General features: G+C 44.0%; 1 protein-coding gene across 6 annotated transcripts in view; it reads right to left on the bottom strand.

The window, feature by feature from the left end:
* LOC147466161 (uncharacterized) overlaps positions 1-13765 on the bottom strand; it is a 29250-nt gene extending 15485 nt beyond the window's left edge. For 3 of the 6 annotated variants that reach the window (XM_086524476.1, XM_086524484.1, XM_086524469.1), the window contains exons 1-2: positions 13596-13764; positions 13229-13257 (exon numbers count right to left, since the gene is read on the bottom strand). In XM_086524476.1, coding sequence (XP_086380602.1) covers positions 13229-13257; positions 13596-13631 — 65 coding nt within the window. In that variant the 5' untranslated portion in view covers positions 13632-13764. Of the gene's footprint in view, positions 1-13228; positions 13275-13595 lie in introns of all 6 variants that reach the window. The other 3 variants (XR_015189737.1, XM_086524481.1, XM_086524464.1) reach the window with 2 other exon arrangements.
* Positions 13766-14372: the final 607 nt, after the last annotated feature.

Below are 14372 nucleotides of genomic sequence, written 5' to 3' on the forward strand. Positions count from 1 at the left end.
CCGCATACGGGAGCGCACAGAGGCTTTCCTTCGACTCTGGCGTCCTGGGCCTTTTTTCACCATGGTCCAGGGTGTGCTCAGATGGCACTATCGTCCACCTATGTGGCTTTTCCCTCCTCCCATCTCTTGATTTAGCCTCATCGTACATATGTTGTTTTTTCATTGGGAGAGTCTCCCCATCATGATTGTTGTAGCCCTCTCTTGTAGAGGAGGTTGTAGCCCTATGGGCAGTTTCATTAACTAATAGAAGGATCTTTTTCTCGAGAAAAAAGGAAGTCTTTTCACGAACAAAATGATATTGTATCTCTACAAGCTTCGTCGTAGCATGGAACACCAGGTTCCTCGCGATGACTATACAAGTCTAATTGTCTACATAAATCGTGCGTCTGCTGCAGAAAACCAATCTCCATAAGCAACCTATGTAACCACACTGACTCACATGTAGAACTGCAAACAGCCAAATACTCTGCCTCTGTGAATGATAAGGCAATTATAGGCAAGAATTGTAGGCTGCTTCTTGCTACTCCATGAAATTGCTCATGTACCAAATAAAAAAGGGTAACCTTGTTCATCTGGATCTCCACCCCAATCGAAATCACTCCATCCTCGAAGAGTAATCTATATACCTAGATGAATCCAGGATAAGCCCAGAAAGTGCAAGGTATATACCCATGGTAGTCACCCACAAGACAATATAACCATCCTTGAAGAGCAATCGGAATCACTCCATCCTCAAACAATAATCCTACAGTCTACGCCTCCAACAGCATACCAAATGCCTGACGACAAAGAATGTTTCAAATACCACAAGATCTAAAGATTTTGCTCCTTATGTGACTTGACGCGCTTCTAGCCTTCTGCATAAATGAACTGAGAAGCCCCATCGAGAAACTGATGTCAAAACAGGTGTTCAACAACCAAATAAGAGAACTGACTAACTTTCGATACTTCGTAGTATCAGCTACGTTTGAGGGGTCATACACGGACAATTTCTAGTTGGAATCCCTCAGAGAAGAGATTGGTCTGCATTTGGTCATCCCAAATGCTTCCGACAACTGTTGGACATAGCACTAGTGAGAGAGAAAGATGCCCCCCTCTGTCTCCCATATCTCCGGTCCAATAAAGTAATGAAGCAAGCCAAAATCTGACAACTCAAACTCCTTTGTCAAGGTCTCCATAGTACTGCAAATATGCAAACCATGGCAACCTATAATCACAAGATCGCCCACATAGAGGATGAAAAGTGTCAACAATCCTCTCTCTATGAAAAGATATTAATCTAGATCTACAAAAGAACAATGAAAGGAACGTCCTAGGAAGAAATTATTTTATTTGGTATCGTGCTCAAGGAGCTTGCTTTGTAGAAAGATTGATTTGGTACCGTGCTCGAGGAGCTTGCTTCAGGCCACTGAGAGCCTGAAAAGAGCATTGCAGAAAGATTGATTTGGTACCGTGCTCGAGGAGCTTGCTTCAGGCCACTGAGAGCGTGAAAAGAACGTCGTAGAAAGATTGATTTGGTACCCTGCTCGAGGAGCTTGCTTCAAGCCACTAAGAGCCTGAAAAGAACGTCATAGAAAGATTGATTTGGTACCGTGCTCGAGGAGCTTGCATCAGGGCATTGAGAGCCTTCCACAACCTATAAACTTTGTTGCTTGATCCTAGAACTGAGAATCGTGGAGGTTGCTCCACATACATTTCCTCTAAGTCGCCCTTAAGAAAGGCCGCCTTAACATCCATTTGATACATGGGCCGTAGATGATGGGTTGGTAGAGCAAAAATCGTATGAATAGTAGCCATCCTCAAGGTCAATGCAAAGGTCTCATCATAGTCCACTCCCGATCTTTGAGAAAAGCCCTTGGCAACGACGCATGCCTTGTGCTTATCCAAAGATTAGCATTTCGCCTTGTAGAGTCTAGAACCACTAGAAACCAATGACCTACCACTTTGGCGGCCATGGAACCAACTCCACTCATGGCTCCTCCTCATCATCTACACTATGGTGAGAGGGTTCATCGACCGTAGGAAAGGAATCATCACCAGCATCTCCAAGAAGCAGCAAATCTAGGGATAATGTGAAAGACTTGTGAGTGGAAGCCCCCTCTGAAGGAATATACTCATCAAAGACCACATCTCGAGTCATCACAATCTCCTTTCCATCTAGAATATAAAGTCGATATCCATTGGAAAGAGTATCGTAGCCAACAAAAATCATTCGGTTGGATATGGGATCAAACTTTCCCCACTGCTTCATCTAAGCACGGACGTAGGCATCGCTCCCAAAAATCTGAACATGGGAGACATTAGGCTTTCAACCAAAGTAAGCCTCAAATGGCGTCAATCGAGGAAGCGAAGTTGTAAGAGACCAGTTGAGAGTATGGATTATTGTCACAACTGCCTCCCTCCATGAGGTGTTCGGCAGATCTCTATGCTCGAGCATTGTTTGCACCATGTCCACCACTATCCTATTCTTCACCTCCACAACTCCATTTTCCGAGGGCGATCCAATATTTGCAAGCTCTCACTTGGATGTTGTTGTCTACACAAAATTGCACAAAAGCATTGGAGGTAAACTATGCCCCCTTGTCCGCACGAATAGTCTTCAACTCTTAGCTGGATTCCTTCTCCCCGAGTGAATGCCACCTCTTGAAGATCTCAAAAGCCTCATCCTAGTGCTTGAGAAAGTATACCCAACTAACGCAACTAAAATCATCCACCAACAACATAAAATGAAGAGCTTCGCCTCAAGACGTCGATTGCATAGGTCAACATCAGTGAGAACCAACTCCAAAGCCGCAATAGCTCCACATGTAGAGTGCTTTGGTATAGCCTCTCTATGTGCCTCCACGAATTGCAAGGATTACTCCTCATTAGGGTCTTCTAGTACTTGCTATGCTTGAACTACAAGCTTCCATGCAAGGATTTCACTTGCTTTGCATGAACTGCCACAAGTCATGCATGGACTCTAGTTGACTTGCAAGGATTGCTACCTACCATGCATGGACTCTAGTTAACTTGCAGACTCCAATTGACTTGCATGGGCCATGCATGGGCCATCCTGATTCCCAAGTGTCCACCTGCCTTGCATGTGCCATGCATGGGCCTTCTATGTCACAAATTGATGACGTGGTGGACGGCAGAAACCCTAATTTCTGCCAGAAACCCTAAAATTCCTGCAAACCCTAATTTTTGCTAGAAACCCTAAATTCCGGAAATCGCGGAGGCGGATTATTAAAAAAAAATTATTATTTTTTTTTTGGAAAATGATGAGCGACGCGAATTTTGCTTTTGCTTTTTTTTATAAAAAAAAAGAGAAGAGACTCTCTAAGAGAGAGAGAGAACTGATGCTTTTGATTTTGAAAGCTTTTGGGGCTCTGCTTTTGGGCATCCCTTGTAACCTTTAAATTAGTAGTGAGGGCCTCACTTCTCAGAGCATCTGGACGTAGAGTCTGAGAGTGAAACCCTAACCGCTCTCTTGTACTTTGATGATTGATTAATACAAAAAGAAATACCGAAAGGGGCGCCAGTCTTTGGGGCCAATATCTCTAGGCACGGAACTCCGCCGGGCCAATGCAAATCTATTGTGATCTGTGAATTGTTTTGAAGTGGTTATTTGGGGCTGTCGCGGTTGATTCTTGACTTGGAGTGTCCAAGTCTGTTACAGTGGTATCAGAGCACGGCCGATTTCTCTTCTACGGGAAATCCGATCCCCGAATTTTTTTTTTTTCCGCGGCACCTATGGCTTCAGGCAATGATCAGTCGACTCCCTCGGCATCTGGAGATGCGGGTTGGGATCACAACGAAGATTCAGGCAGAGAGTATGGCCCGCCTTGGCCTACTTAGGCGAAGCAGCGAGAGATAGAGCATCGCCAGTTGATCGGCGATGCAACAAAGATGATGCTCAATTTTGCTAAGGACCAGAAGATGGCAAAATATATGAACCAGACCTCTTTGGAAGAGGTACAGATGGAGTGGCAGAGAACCACAACACCACTCCCGAAACCCGCTCTCAAGAAACCTTCTGCCTCCAAGAAATATACGGAGAAGGAACTGGAGAACGTGGTTGATGCACGGATTGCTCAGCTTTTCGACGTGCAAAAGAAAGCCAAAAAGCACGGCAAAAAGCAGAAGAAAGGCACTGACTTCCCGGGATATTTAGGTCGTCGGTCGACATTTGACAAGGCAAAGAAATTGAAGAAGCGCGTCAAGTTTGAAGACCTACCCAGTTCTTCTTCTTCTTCTTCTGACAGTTCTTCTAGCTCCTCGGATTCGAGCGAAGAAGACAAAAAAGGTAAAAAGCGAAGCAAGAAGCAACGCTCTGGAAAGGGCAAGAGAAAGGCAAAGAAGGCTAAATCTCGCCCAGAGACTCACAGTTCTACTGAGGACTCGTCTACAAACAGCTCAGATTCCGATGACGGAAAGTTTTATGCGAACAAGAAGAATTTTTACAAAGCCAACCAGTATGACTTTCTCGAAGATAAAAGCAAGAAAGTCCGAGAGTTTAAGGAAGAGGGCCACTCGATCAAGTTTGATACTTTTCAAGATACTCAGATGCTTCGAAGGCTTTGTCTTTTATTCAGCAGTTTGACATCGCTTTCGGGAGAGGACGCTATTCAGAGCACTCCAAGATTCAGAGAGCTACCTCTTACCTTAAGGGGAATGCTCGTACTTGGTGGTCCACGCTTCTTTTAACAAGAGTGCGCCAGTTAAATGGCTGAAATTTAAGAAGCTTTTTATTTCTTCTTGGTTGACGCAAGAATATGAACGAGATGTACGAGCTGCTTGGAACCATCTTCGGATGACCAAGAAAGATACAATCAATGCTTATTGTGAAAGATTCTGGAGCTCTTTTCTACCCGCCTTTTCATTCAAGAAGATCTCGTTCAGAGAACAGATTGAGCGGTTTACCTTGAGTCTACCTACAGAGATCCGAGATCACTGCTTGGAACAGAAGTCAGCTTCTATTCAGGAGTTGATGAGTCATGCGAAGCGGGGGTTTGCCATTCACTCTGGCAGTTTGACCTACCCCACAGATAAGGCCATGACACAACGAGCCAAACAGACTTCTGGAAATGAAAGTAGAATGAAAAAGAGCAACCTAGAGAAAAAAAAGGATACACGACCCAAGCTTACTCCTGAGGAGAGAGCTCGCTTCATCAGAGAGGGGAAGTGCTATGGATGCGGGGAACATCGACATATCTCCGCAGAGTGCCCTGATAAGGCACAGAAAGAACAGAATGATAAAGACGACGACAGGCCTAAGAGTTTGAGAGCAGCTGAGGAATGTGGCAAAAAAGGCAGATAGAAAAGTAGAACTGGTACCACATGGCGTGGGACTTGCACCGAATCAAATGAATGAAAGTACAAACTTTGCCGCTTTTCTTTGGGGCAAAGTGAAGGATCAGGAAGCTCTTTTGAAGGAGCCAAGGCCAACTTCTTTTCACTTGGAATTGGCGGCTCGATTTGGAACTACGCCCGACAGACTGACGCCACAGGCGGAGGTAGTTCGACTGGCACCCGGATGGGATGTTGCCATTACACCGAGCATTGGCAAACTTCGTTTGCAATGACAGGGGTGTTCAGGGCACGCGAGTGACGTTCTACTCGGGATCCCTTGGTACCACAAGAACTACGCCGTGGTTGACTATCGGGCCGAGAAAGCGACTTTGATAAATGAAGGGCTTAGAGATTGTACTTGATGAACTTCAGTTTTCTTACTCATTCTTTTGGGAGAACTGAACGATGGATAAAAGTTGAAAATGTTTTGACCTGAAGAAAAGAACGCCAAGATTTTTTTTCTCCACGCTCATGCCGATTGCTTTTGAGAGGGCCTGAAGATCATACCATTGATCTGAAATCTGGAAGCACGCCACCGAATCGGCCACCTTATCGTGTGAGCCGAGTACAGAATGAAAAGATTATGAACTCAGTGAAAGACCTCTTGGAAAAGGGTCTTGTCCAGCCTAGTACTTCACCGTATTGCTCTCCAGTGTTGTTGGTTTTGAAGAAAGACGGATCTTGGAGAATGTGCATCGATTATAGCACTCTCAACGAAATCACCATCAAGAACAGATTTCCGATTCCTAGGATCGATGATATACTCGACAGGTTACAGGGATCCTTGTGCTTTAGCAGGATTGACTTGAAGAGTGGATATCATCAGATCAGGATAGCGCCAGGAGATGTCTACAAGACAGTTTTTCGGACGACTTTTGGGTTATTTGAGTTTTTGGTGATGCCTTTTGGCTTAACCAATGCTCCTGCGACATTTAACCGGATGATGGATAGGATTTTTCGAGAGTACAGGCCATTTGTTGGCACTTTCTTTGACGACATCATTGTTTTCTCGAAGAATGAGGCAGAACACAGAGAACATCTGCTTCAAGTCTTTCAAGCATTACGAGATCACACATTAGTGATTAATGCTAAGAAAAGTGAATTTTTCCTACCAGAGATACACTTTTTGGGACACATTGTGTCAACAGCAGGAGTGCAAATGAACCCGGCCAAGATAGAGACTATCCGTGATTGGCCCGATTTGAGGAATTTCCATGAAGCTAGAAGCTTCTTGGGACTGTGTTCGTACTACAGGCGGTTCATACGAAAGTTTGCAGAGGTTGCTTCCCCTTTGCATACCTTGACACAGAAAGGAGTACCTTTTTCGTGGGGACCCACAGAGGTGACTGCCTTTCAGACATTGAAAGAGAAATTCACTACAGGACCAGATTTGACTTTGCCGGACTTGCAGAAGTCATTTGAAGTATTTTGTGATGCTTGTGGTCGTAGTCTGGGTACGGTCTTGATGCAAGAAGGCCATGTCATAGCTTACAAGAGCCGTTTGTTCTCTAGGCCGGAGATGACAGCACAGATCTATGGGAAAGAGCTTTTGGCGGTTATCCACGCTCTTACTCAGTGGCGGCATTACCTACTCGGAGCGGATTTTACTGTCTTTACAGACTATCAGAGTTTGCGCTACTTCTTGTCACAGAAGCAGCTTTCGGAAAAGCAGATGCGGTGGGTGAACATCTTGTCACAGTTCCCACTTCCAGATTGTCCATGTGCAGGGACAGAAGAATGTGGTGGCAAATGCTTTGTCTCGGAAACCGTTGGTTCTGGCTATTTCCGCAATACATCATAGGAGCTTCGAGGATATGGTCGATCAGTGTGCCACAGATACAGATTTTGCAGATATTTTCACACGGATACGGGATGGGGAGACAGTAGCTGGATACTCCCTTCGGGAAGGCTACTTGATGAAAAAGACTATGTTGTGCGTTACACAGCCGTTGAGGGAAAAGGTTATGACTGATTGCCACTGTCCACCTTTTACGGGTCACCGCGGCATTGCTACCACCATGAAAGGGGTAGAGAGAGATTTCTTTTGGCGGAGACTGAAGAAGGATATGGAAGAGTTTGTGCGCAGTTGCTTGGTATGCCAGAAGGTCAAGTTTGACAGGCATAAGGCACAGGGATTGTTACAGCCTTTACCCATACCCACCCGCCCCTGGGAAAATATTGAAATGGATTTCATTTTTTTGATCTCCCGAGAATACAGAATGATCACGATGATTTTCCGATTACATGGCACGCCTGAGACAATTGTCTCCGACAGAGACCCCAGATTTATGAGTTTGTTTTGGAAGGCAATTTGGGAGAACATTGGCACGCGGTTGCAGTTCTCGTCATCGTTCCACTTGCAGACTGACGGGCAATCTGAGATTGCCAATTCAGTGATTTTAGATTTATTGAAGTCTTGTATCTCGCATCAGAAGACTCAATGGGAAAAGAACTTACCTTTGGTGGAATTTGCCTACAATAACACGATACACTCTTCGACGGGGAAGACGCCATGTGAGATTGTTGAAACTGTTGCGAAGGTTCCATCCTTCCTGAGCACGAAAGATTAGAAATTTGAAGCGGATGAATATTCGCGAGACTTGGATACGGCTTTTGCCAAGGTTTGCAAGACCTTGCAGGAGTCTCAAGCACGACAGAAAAAGGCAGCGGATCGCCATCGTCGCGACTGGAAACTGAAGGAGGATGATTGGGTGCTCTTACTTTTGAGAAGGCACGCCTAAGAAAGAAAAAGGGAAAGGAGAGGCTTTTTCCAAAGCTTAGTATGTGATACTACGGACCTTTCCAGATTACTGACAAGAGAAATGATGTCTCCTTCCGATTGAAACTGCCAGATACTTGGAGGATTCACAATGCATTGCATGTGAGTCTCTTGAAACCTGTTAAGGGTGATGTGCCTGATGATGGGGAGCCTGATGAGCAACCCAAAGTGAAAGAAAACGAGGAGATCCTTGTTCCTGAACAGATTTTGGCACATAATGATACGAAGAAAGGTAAAGTCCAAAGGCGGTTCTTGGTTAAGTTCAAGAACTTTCCTGCATTTGATGCGAAGTGGATGGAGGAGGAGGACCTAGCAGATACTCCTCGGATTGTGAAACTTTAGCTCGATGTTTTGGTTTAGCATAGTCTACTCCAAACGGAACCCAGAATTAGGCTTGGCCGGAGATCTGGTGCAGTGGGATGCACAAGAGGGGAGTCACTCCACTCCTTTGTCAACAGATGCCTCGATTTTGATACTAAAGTCACTGATGTCTCTTTGAGCTTCAGGGATACTAAGAGCTAACAGTATTCTGCTGGATGACTTTATGAAATGGAATTCCTGATTATGATACTGATTTGTTCTTGACTTCTTGTGAGTGCAGGAACTGATAGACGAAATGACTGCAGCATTTTGGTCTACTTGATCTTGAATAGACATGGTTGCAATAGGGGTTAGTCAATCGGACATCGATGAGGTCCCGATTGGACCTAGATGTGATTGCTAGCTACATTGCCGATAAATCATGGTCTAAGATCCGAATGAATGTTGAATGTCATGTGATGTCTTGTGATGTCTGGTGATGTCCTGTGATGTCGTGTGATGTGACTGTCGATTTTGTACATGTGCTAGATGTGTGTTCCTAGTACGTAGGTACTAACAGTCAGTGTCTGCTAAGACGGTTTATGGCTTTTGTCGGTTTTGCAAGCGTAATCGCGGTCGATTACAATGCTTTCAAGAGGGGGGTATGTCACAAAGTGATGACGTGGCGGCCGGCAGAAACCCTAATTTCTGCCAAAAACCCTAAAATTCTTGCAAACCCTAATTTTTGCTAGAAATCCTAAATTCCGGAAATCGCGGAGGCGGATTATTAAAAATATATATTTTTATTTTTTTTTTGGAAAATGATGAGGGACGCGAATTTCGCTTTTGCTTTTTTTTATAAAAAAAAAGAGAAAAGACTCTCTAAGAGAGAGAGAGAACTGATGCTTTTGATTTTGAAAGCTTTTGGGGCTCTGCTTTTGGGCATCCCTTGTAACCTTTAAATTAGTGGTGAGGGCCTCACTTCTCAGAGCATTTGGACGCAAAGTTTGAGAGTGAAACCCTAACCGCTCTCTTGTACTTTGATGATTGATTAATACAAAAAGAAATACCGCAAGGGGCGCCAATCTTTGGGGCCAATATCTCTAGGCACGGAACTCCGCCGGGCCAGTGCAAATCTATTGTGATCTGTGAATTGTTTTGAAGTGGTTATTTGGTGCTGTCACGGTTGATTCTTGACTTGGAGTGTCCAAGTCTGTTACATTCTGTGTGTCCACTTGCCCTGCATGCTAAGCTAGTTGCTAGGCGTCAATAGTATCGACCTTTTTCTGCATTCTTTGTCAATCTGTGGTTCGCCTTGCATGCTCTGCCAGTTTCCCTTCTCCTGGCACCCTGCACATGTCAAGCACCTAGAGCTTCGCAAGCAGCAAAATCTCCTACATAATCAACAAGCATGTCAAATGCATTCAATACTTGCACATATTCAGCCATGTCCATGGCCATGGGCCAAATCGGTGACAGTTGCGAATCAACCCTGCAATGGCCAAAATGTCGATCCCACATTATCTTAGCCTCCTCCATCCATCGAATGTGACTCATCACAGATGGTCGACTATTGAGGATAATAAATAATAGAATCCGAACATTGACACGCTACCAATCCTTTGGCTTCTAAAAGTTGCTATTGACAAAGCCTCCAAGCTCAAATGAGTCAAAGATTGTTGTCATAGTCACTCTCCAAATGCCATAGTTCTCACCATTCAATGGTCAATCAATAGGAACGGTGGGAACAGTAGGGATCTTGGTTGGTTGATCATCAACGCCGGAGTAGAACTAGGACCAATCTCCCCACTCCTCATCATGAGATGCTCCATCATTGGCAACCTCTTCTCGTACTTCGTCATCATGGACCGAGTTTATATCATATCCTTCACCCCACTCCATGGTTGAGGAAAATTGGGCGTGTGAAAAGGCTAGGACGCGTTTAGTTAAAAAAGATTTTTCAAATCGGCCCCAAGAGAATGAAAAACAGCACAAACCGGTGATACGCTCCTCTTTGTTGTGAAAAATCAGCACCACACGAATAAATCACCGATCCGACTCGAGAGCACGCATTGGCTCTGATACCATGTTAAGGTGTTGTGTAAAAGGTGAATCGGAAGCAATTGATCTGCAATTGTGAGCAAACCTCCTCTCGAACACACATAGCCACCAGATCTCCAATCCGCCGCAATAGAACTCCAACAAACAAGTCTCCAATCAAGGGCAACCCACAACACGAGCAAAGGGCAACCTCTAGCCTTGTTGTCAATCACCTGCACAATGCACAAACAACTAGAGAGGGTGAAGGGCGATCACTAGGAGAGAGAGTACACGGCTCTAATCTGCAAAAAAAAGCCAGAGAGGGAAAAAACGCTAGAGAGAGAATACGAGATCCACAACGACGGCTATTACTTTGTATACACTATAATGGATGAATGATACAAGGGGCCAAGGGACTTTGTATACACTTTAATAGATGAATGACACAAGGGGCCAAGGGACCATATATAGGAAGCCCCTCCATCTACTCCGACTCACTGTACAAAACCCCATGACCCATAAATGGACAGGACGCCCTCATTATAAAATGCCACATGATACATCACCTTAAAATGGTGATAAACTGGTTGGGACCATATTTCGGCCAAACCTAAGGAAAAACCACGGAAATTAAGACTCAACCCCAAGAATAGGGGTCCTACATCCTACCAACCTACTAGGTTGGCAAATACATGGCTCGCACCAAAGGAAAAGGTACGTTTATCTCAAATACAGCCAGACACAACCACAAAAGATCCCACTCCCTAAACTGCTCCTGGGAGATACTCGAGCCACCATCAGACAGAAGATGATACTTTAATAAATACCGATCATGTTTATCTATAATAAAGAATAGAGTGGCTCTCTTGATGCAGCATGCATTGCACCAGACTTGAGGACTGAATACCAGGGTTAAGCTCTACTAAGAGAAGCTCCTCACATCTATAGATTCAAAGACAATATCTTTTCCCATCGAGGACTGTCTGCAAAGTCGTCCCTCTAAAATCCAAACTCCCTAGGGTCCAAGTAGACCTCCACTCAGCACACATCTTAGTACACATTCAATACTCAAGACGCTATTTATCCAATTCTGTTCTATACCTCGTTCAAAAAGTTCTTGCATGCTATAACTTTTCTACTTATACAAACCAAAAGTCTCAAACTTTCAAAACCTTGTCTTTCGATCACTAAAAAGAGTTACAAAGAGATTCCACAAATCCCTAAAATTGTGTCTTTACAATCACCAATCCTGCTCGTGCCTTCACATTCTCCGCTTGTCGTTCTTCTGCAACCTTGTTTCTCCTCTAGAGAAGACACTGCTCACAAACATGTCCCTACCTTCCAAAAGTGGAACACTTCTCTTCCTCGAACCATTTCTACCTAGCACTTTAGAAATGTTTGATCTTCTTCTCTGTTTGATTCTTTCTCGACTCCTGAATACCATCATACATAGGTCCTTCTGACTATCCCTAAAACCTAGAGTCGCCAAATCCATTGAAAACCCCTAGCCCGATCTAAATCCAGGGATTCCAAAAACAAATCAAAAAGGAGTTATCCATATAACTTCCTTACTTGAAGAATTCTTGGCCTTCTTTACCATTCCAACCTTCGCTTTCTTCTTTACAATCGAGGATTTAACTGCTTTTCTAACCAAAGATGGTTGAGGTAGTGTCAAATCGATAGGATCTCTATTGCTAGCACTTCCTCTTTGTTGGTGGAATTGAGGGTACCCTGCCTTCACTTCCTTCTACGACTCGAAAATCAAATTCATGCTTTCCTCTTGAATCTACTTAGCTAAATTGAGATCCTTGGAATAAACATGGAAACAATCCAAAAGCGTGCACAAAAATTCTAATGGCAAATCTTGTTGAATCTCAAATTGATGTTTCTCAACATTTCTCTTCCACTTCTTGAGCCTCTTCCAATTCTTCTATTTCCTTGATTTCCGCAAAGTCTTCGGCTACCCCAAATTCTCCTTCTAGATTCCTCTTCTTCTTCCCAATCATGAAAAGATGTTGCTTTCATGATCAATTGCATTAAAACAATCGTTTGAGCTTTGATACGACTAAAACCGACAAGTCATTCCAAGATATTGTTTCGCCATGGGGGCTTCACTACAAAAGGGTATCTTAGGCCTATTAGTGTCCCAACCCCCTTATATCACACATTTTTTATTTGTAGATTGAGTATTGTTGAGCCCTTGTTCTCTCTCTCTCTCTCTCTCTCTCTCTCTCTCTCTCTCTCTCTCTCTCTCTCCATGAGCTCTCCCTACATACCTTCCTCTCCCAACCCCGATGTGGACACTCTATTGTGACGCTCATTTCAACCATTTTTGAGCATAGAGAGTCACTTATGACCTCCACTCACACCACGTGACACGTTCATTTGGTCCCATAGGTCATATTTGACCTCCGAGGACAATAATAGAACTATCTATCTATCTATCTATCTCTCTCTCGCGCGCTTATGTTCCAAATGCCATGAGTGGGCAAAAGTCTCCACGGTGAGTATGGCTTTAAAGTATCAAAGCGGTTCCGACTACTATCAAGCAAAAGTTTGCTAGCAGAGCAAAAACTCCTACTTTATAACATATAAGCTTGAAGCTTTATATTGAAAAAAGAACCATGTTGTAGCTGGTACAAATTGATGTTATTTACAACTGCTCTCACCCGAGCAAAAACTCCTACTTTATAACATATAAGCTTGAAGCTTTATATTGAAAAAAGAACCATGTTGTAGCTGGTACAAATTGATGTTATTTACAACTGCTCTCACCCGTTAAGGAAGCCTGTCTCCATGGAAGTCTGCAAATTAAATAAAACTGTACACAAATCAGAGAGATGATAAATGTTGCAGAACCACAAATGTGTTGTATGTTTTGGCCGAAGCTACAAATTAAGGCAATGCAGCCACCAGAAGGATAACCATACAACAGCGTTTCCACAAGGACGACAATGCTCTCTCTCTCTCTCTCTCTCTCTCTCTCTCTCTCTCTCTCTCTCTCTCTCTCTCTGGTGCGTGTGAGCGTTCGTGCATAGGCGCAAGTGCACGTGTGACTTTTGTAGCCATCTCTCCGTTTGTGCGTGCGTGTGTGTGTGTGTGAGAGAGAGAGAGAGAGAGAATGCAGTTACGGAAAAATTACCAGAGGATCTGGTTCACCGTGGTCGGAAAATCCCATGGGAAGAACAATGTAAGCAACCTTGAGCAGAAATGGCGATGGCCTGGTAGGCCTAGAGAGAGTGTGTTAGTAGCTGGGGGGTTGCAGAGACAGCAATGACCCGCACCACACTAGGCCGGTCAGCTTTTACTCTCTTTTACATTTCATAACAAGCTGTTTAAAAAAGCTGCCTGCACCCAACAATTCCCAAGGGGCCCCAGTGTTAGGATTTGAAGGGCAACCTATTCTTTCAAAAGATAGGTTGTAGAAAAATGCACTCTTCCCTATAGAAGGGTCTATTTTCAGTTTGCCCTTTCAATGAGAAAATTTCGCATAATTTACAAGGCAAGATACTATATTCAGTCAATGAGTATAACCAATATACATATAGATATTGTAAATGAGAATTAATATATAGAAAATGTTTTTTAATTAGACCTTCCATTGACATGTATTCTATTTTTTCACCCTTCTCTATAGAAGGATAACTTTTCAACAAGCCCTTCCAATGACAGACTCAAAAACACTTTGGCCTTCATACGACTGGCAAAATGCCTTAAGAAGGGCAGATGGACGTCAAATCCTATCATTGCGGGCCAAGGCCCTGTCACACAGAGGCAGGTAAGAGGGGGCCATGCACGTATTGGCTGAGCGAAAAGGGAAGGTTGGGCTCAATCGCTTGTCAGGTGGACGGGCATTACCAGTGTGAAGCCACCACTTGGCCAGTTCGATTTGTTGCATGAGATGCACGGGTGTTTGTCA

The sequence above is a fragment of the Adiantum capillus-veneris genome, chromosome 1 (assembly GCF_014529385.1).
Source record: "Adiantum capillus-veneris isolate H3 chromosome 1, ASM1452938v2, whole genome shotgun sequence".
Classification (NCBI taxonomy): Eukaryota; Viridiplantae; Streptophyta; class Polypodiopsida; order Polypodiales; family Pteridaceae; genus Adiantum; species Adiantum capillus-veneris.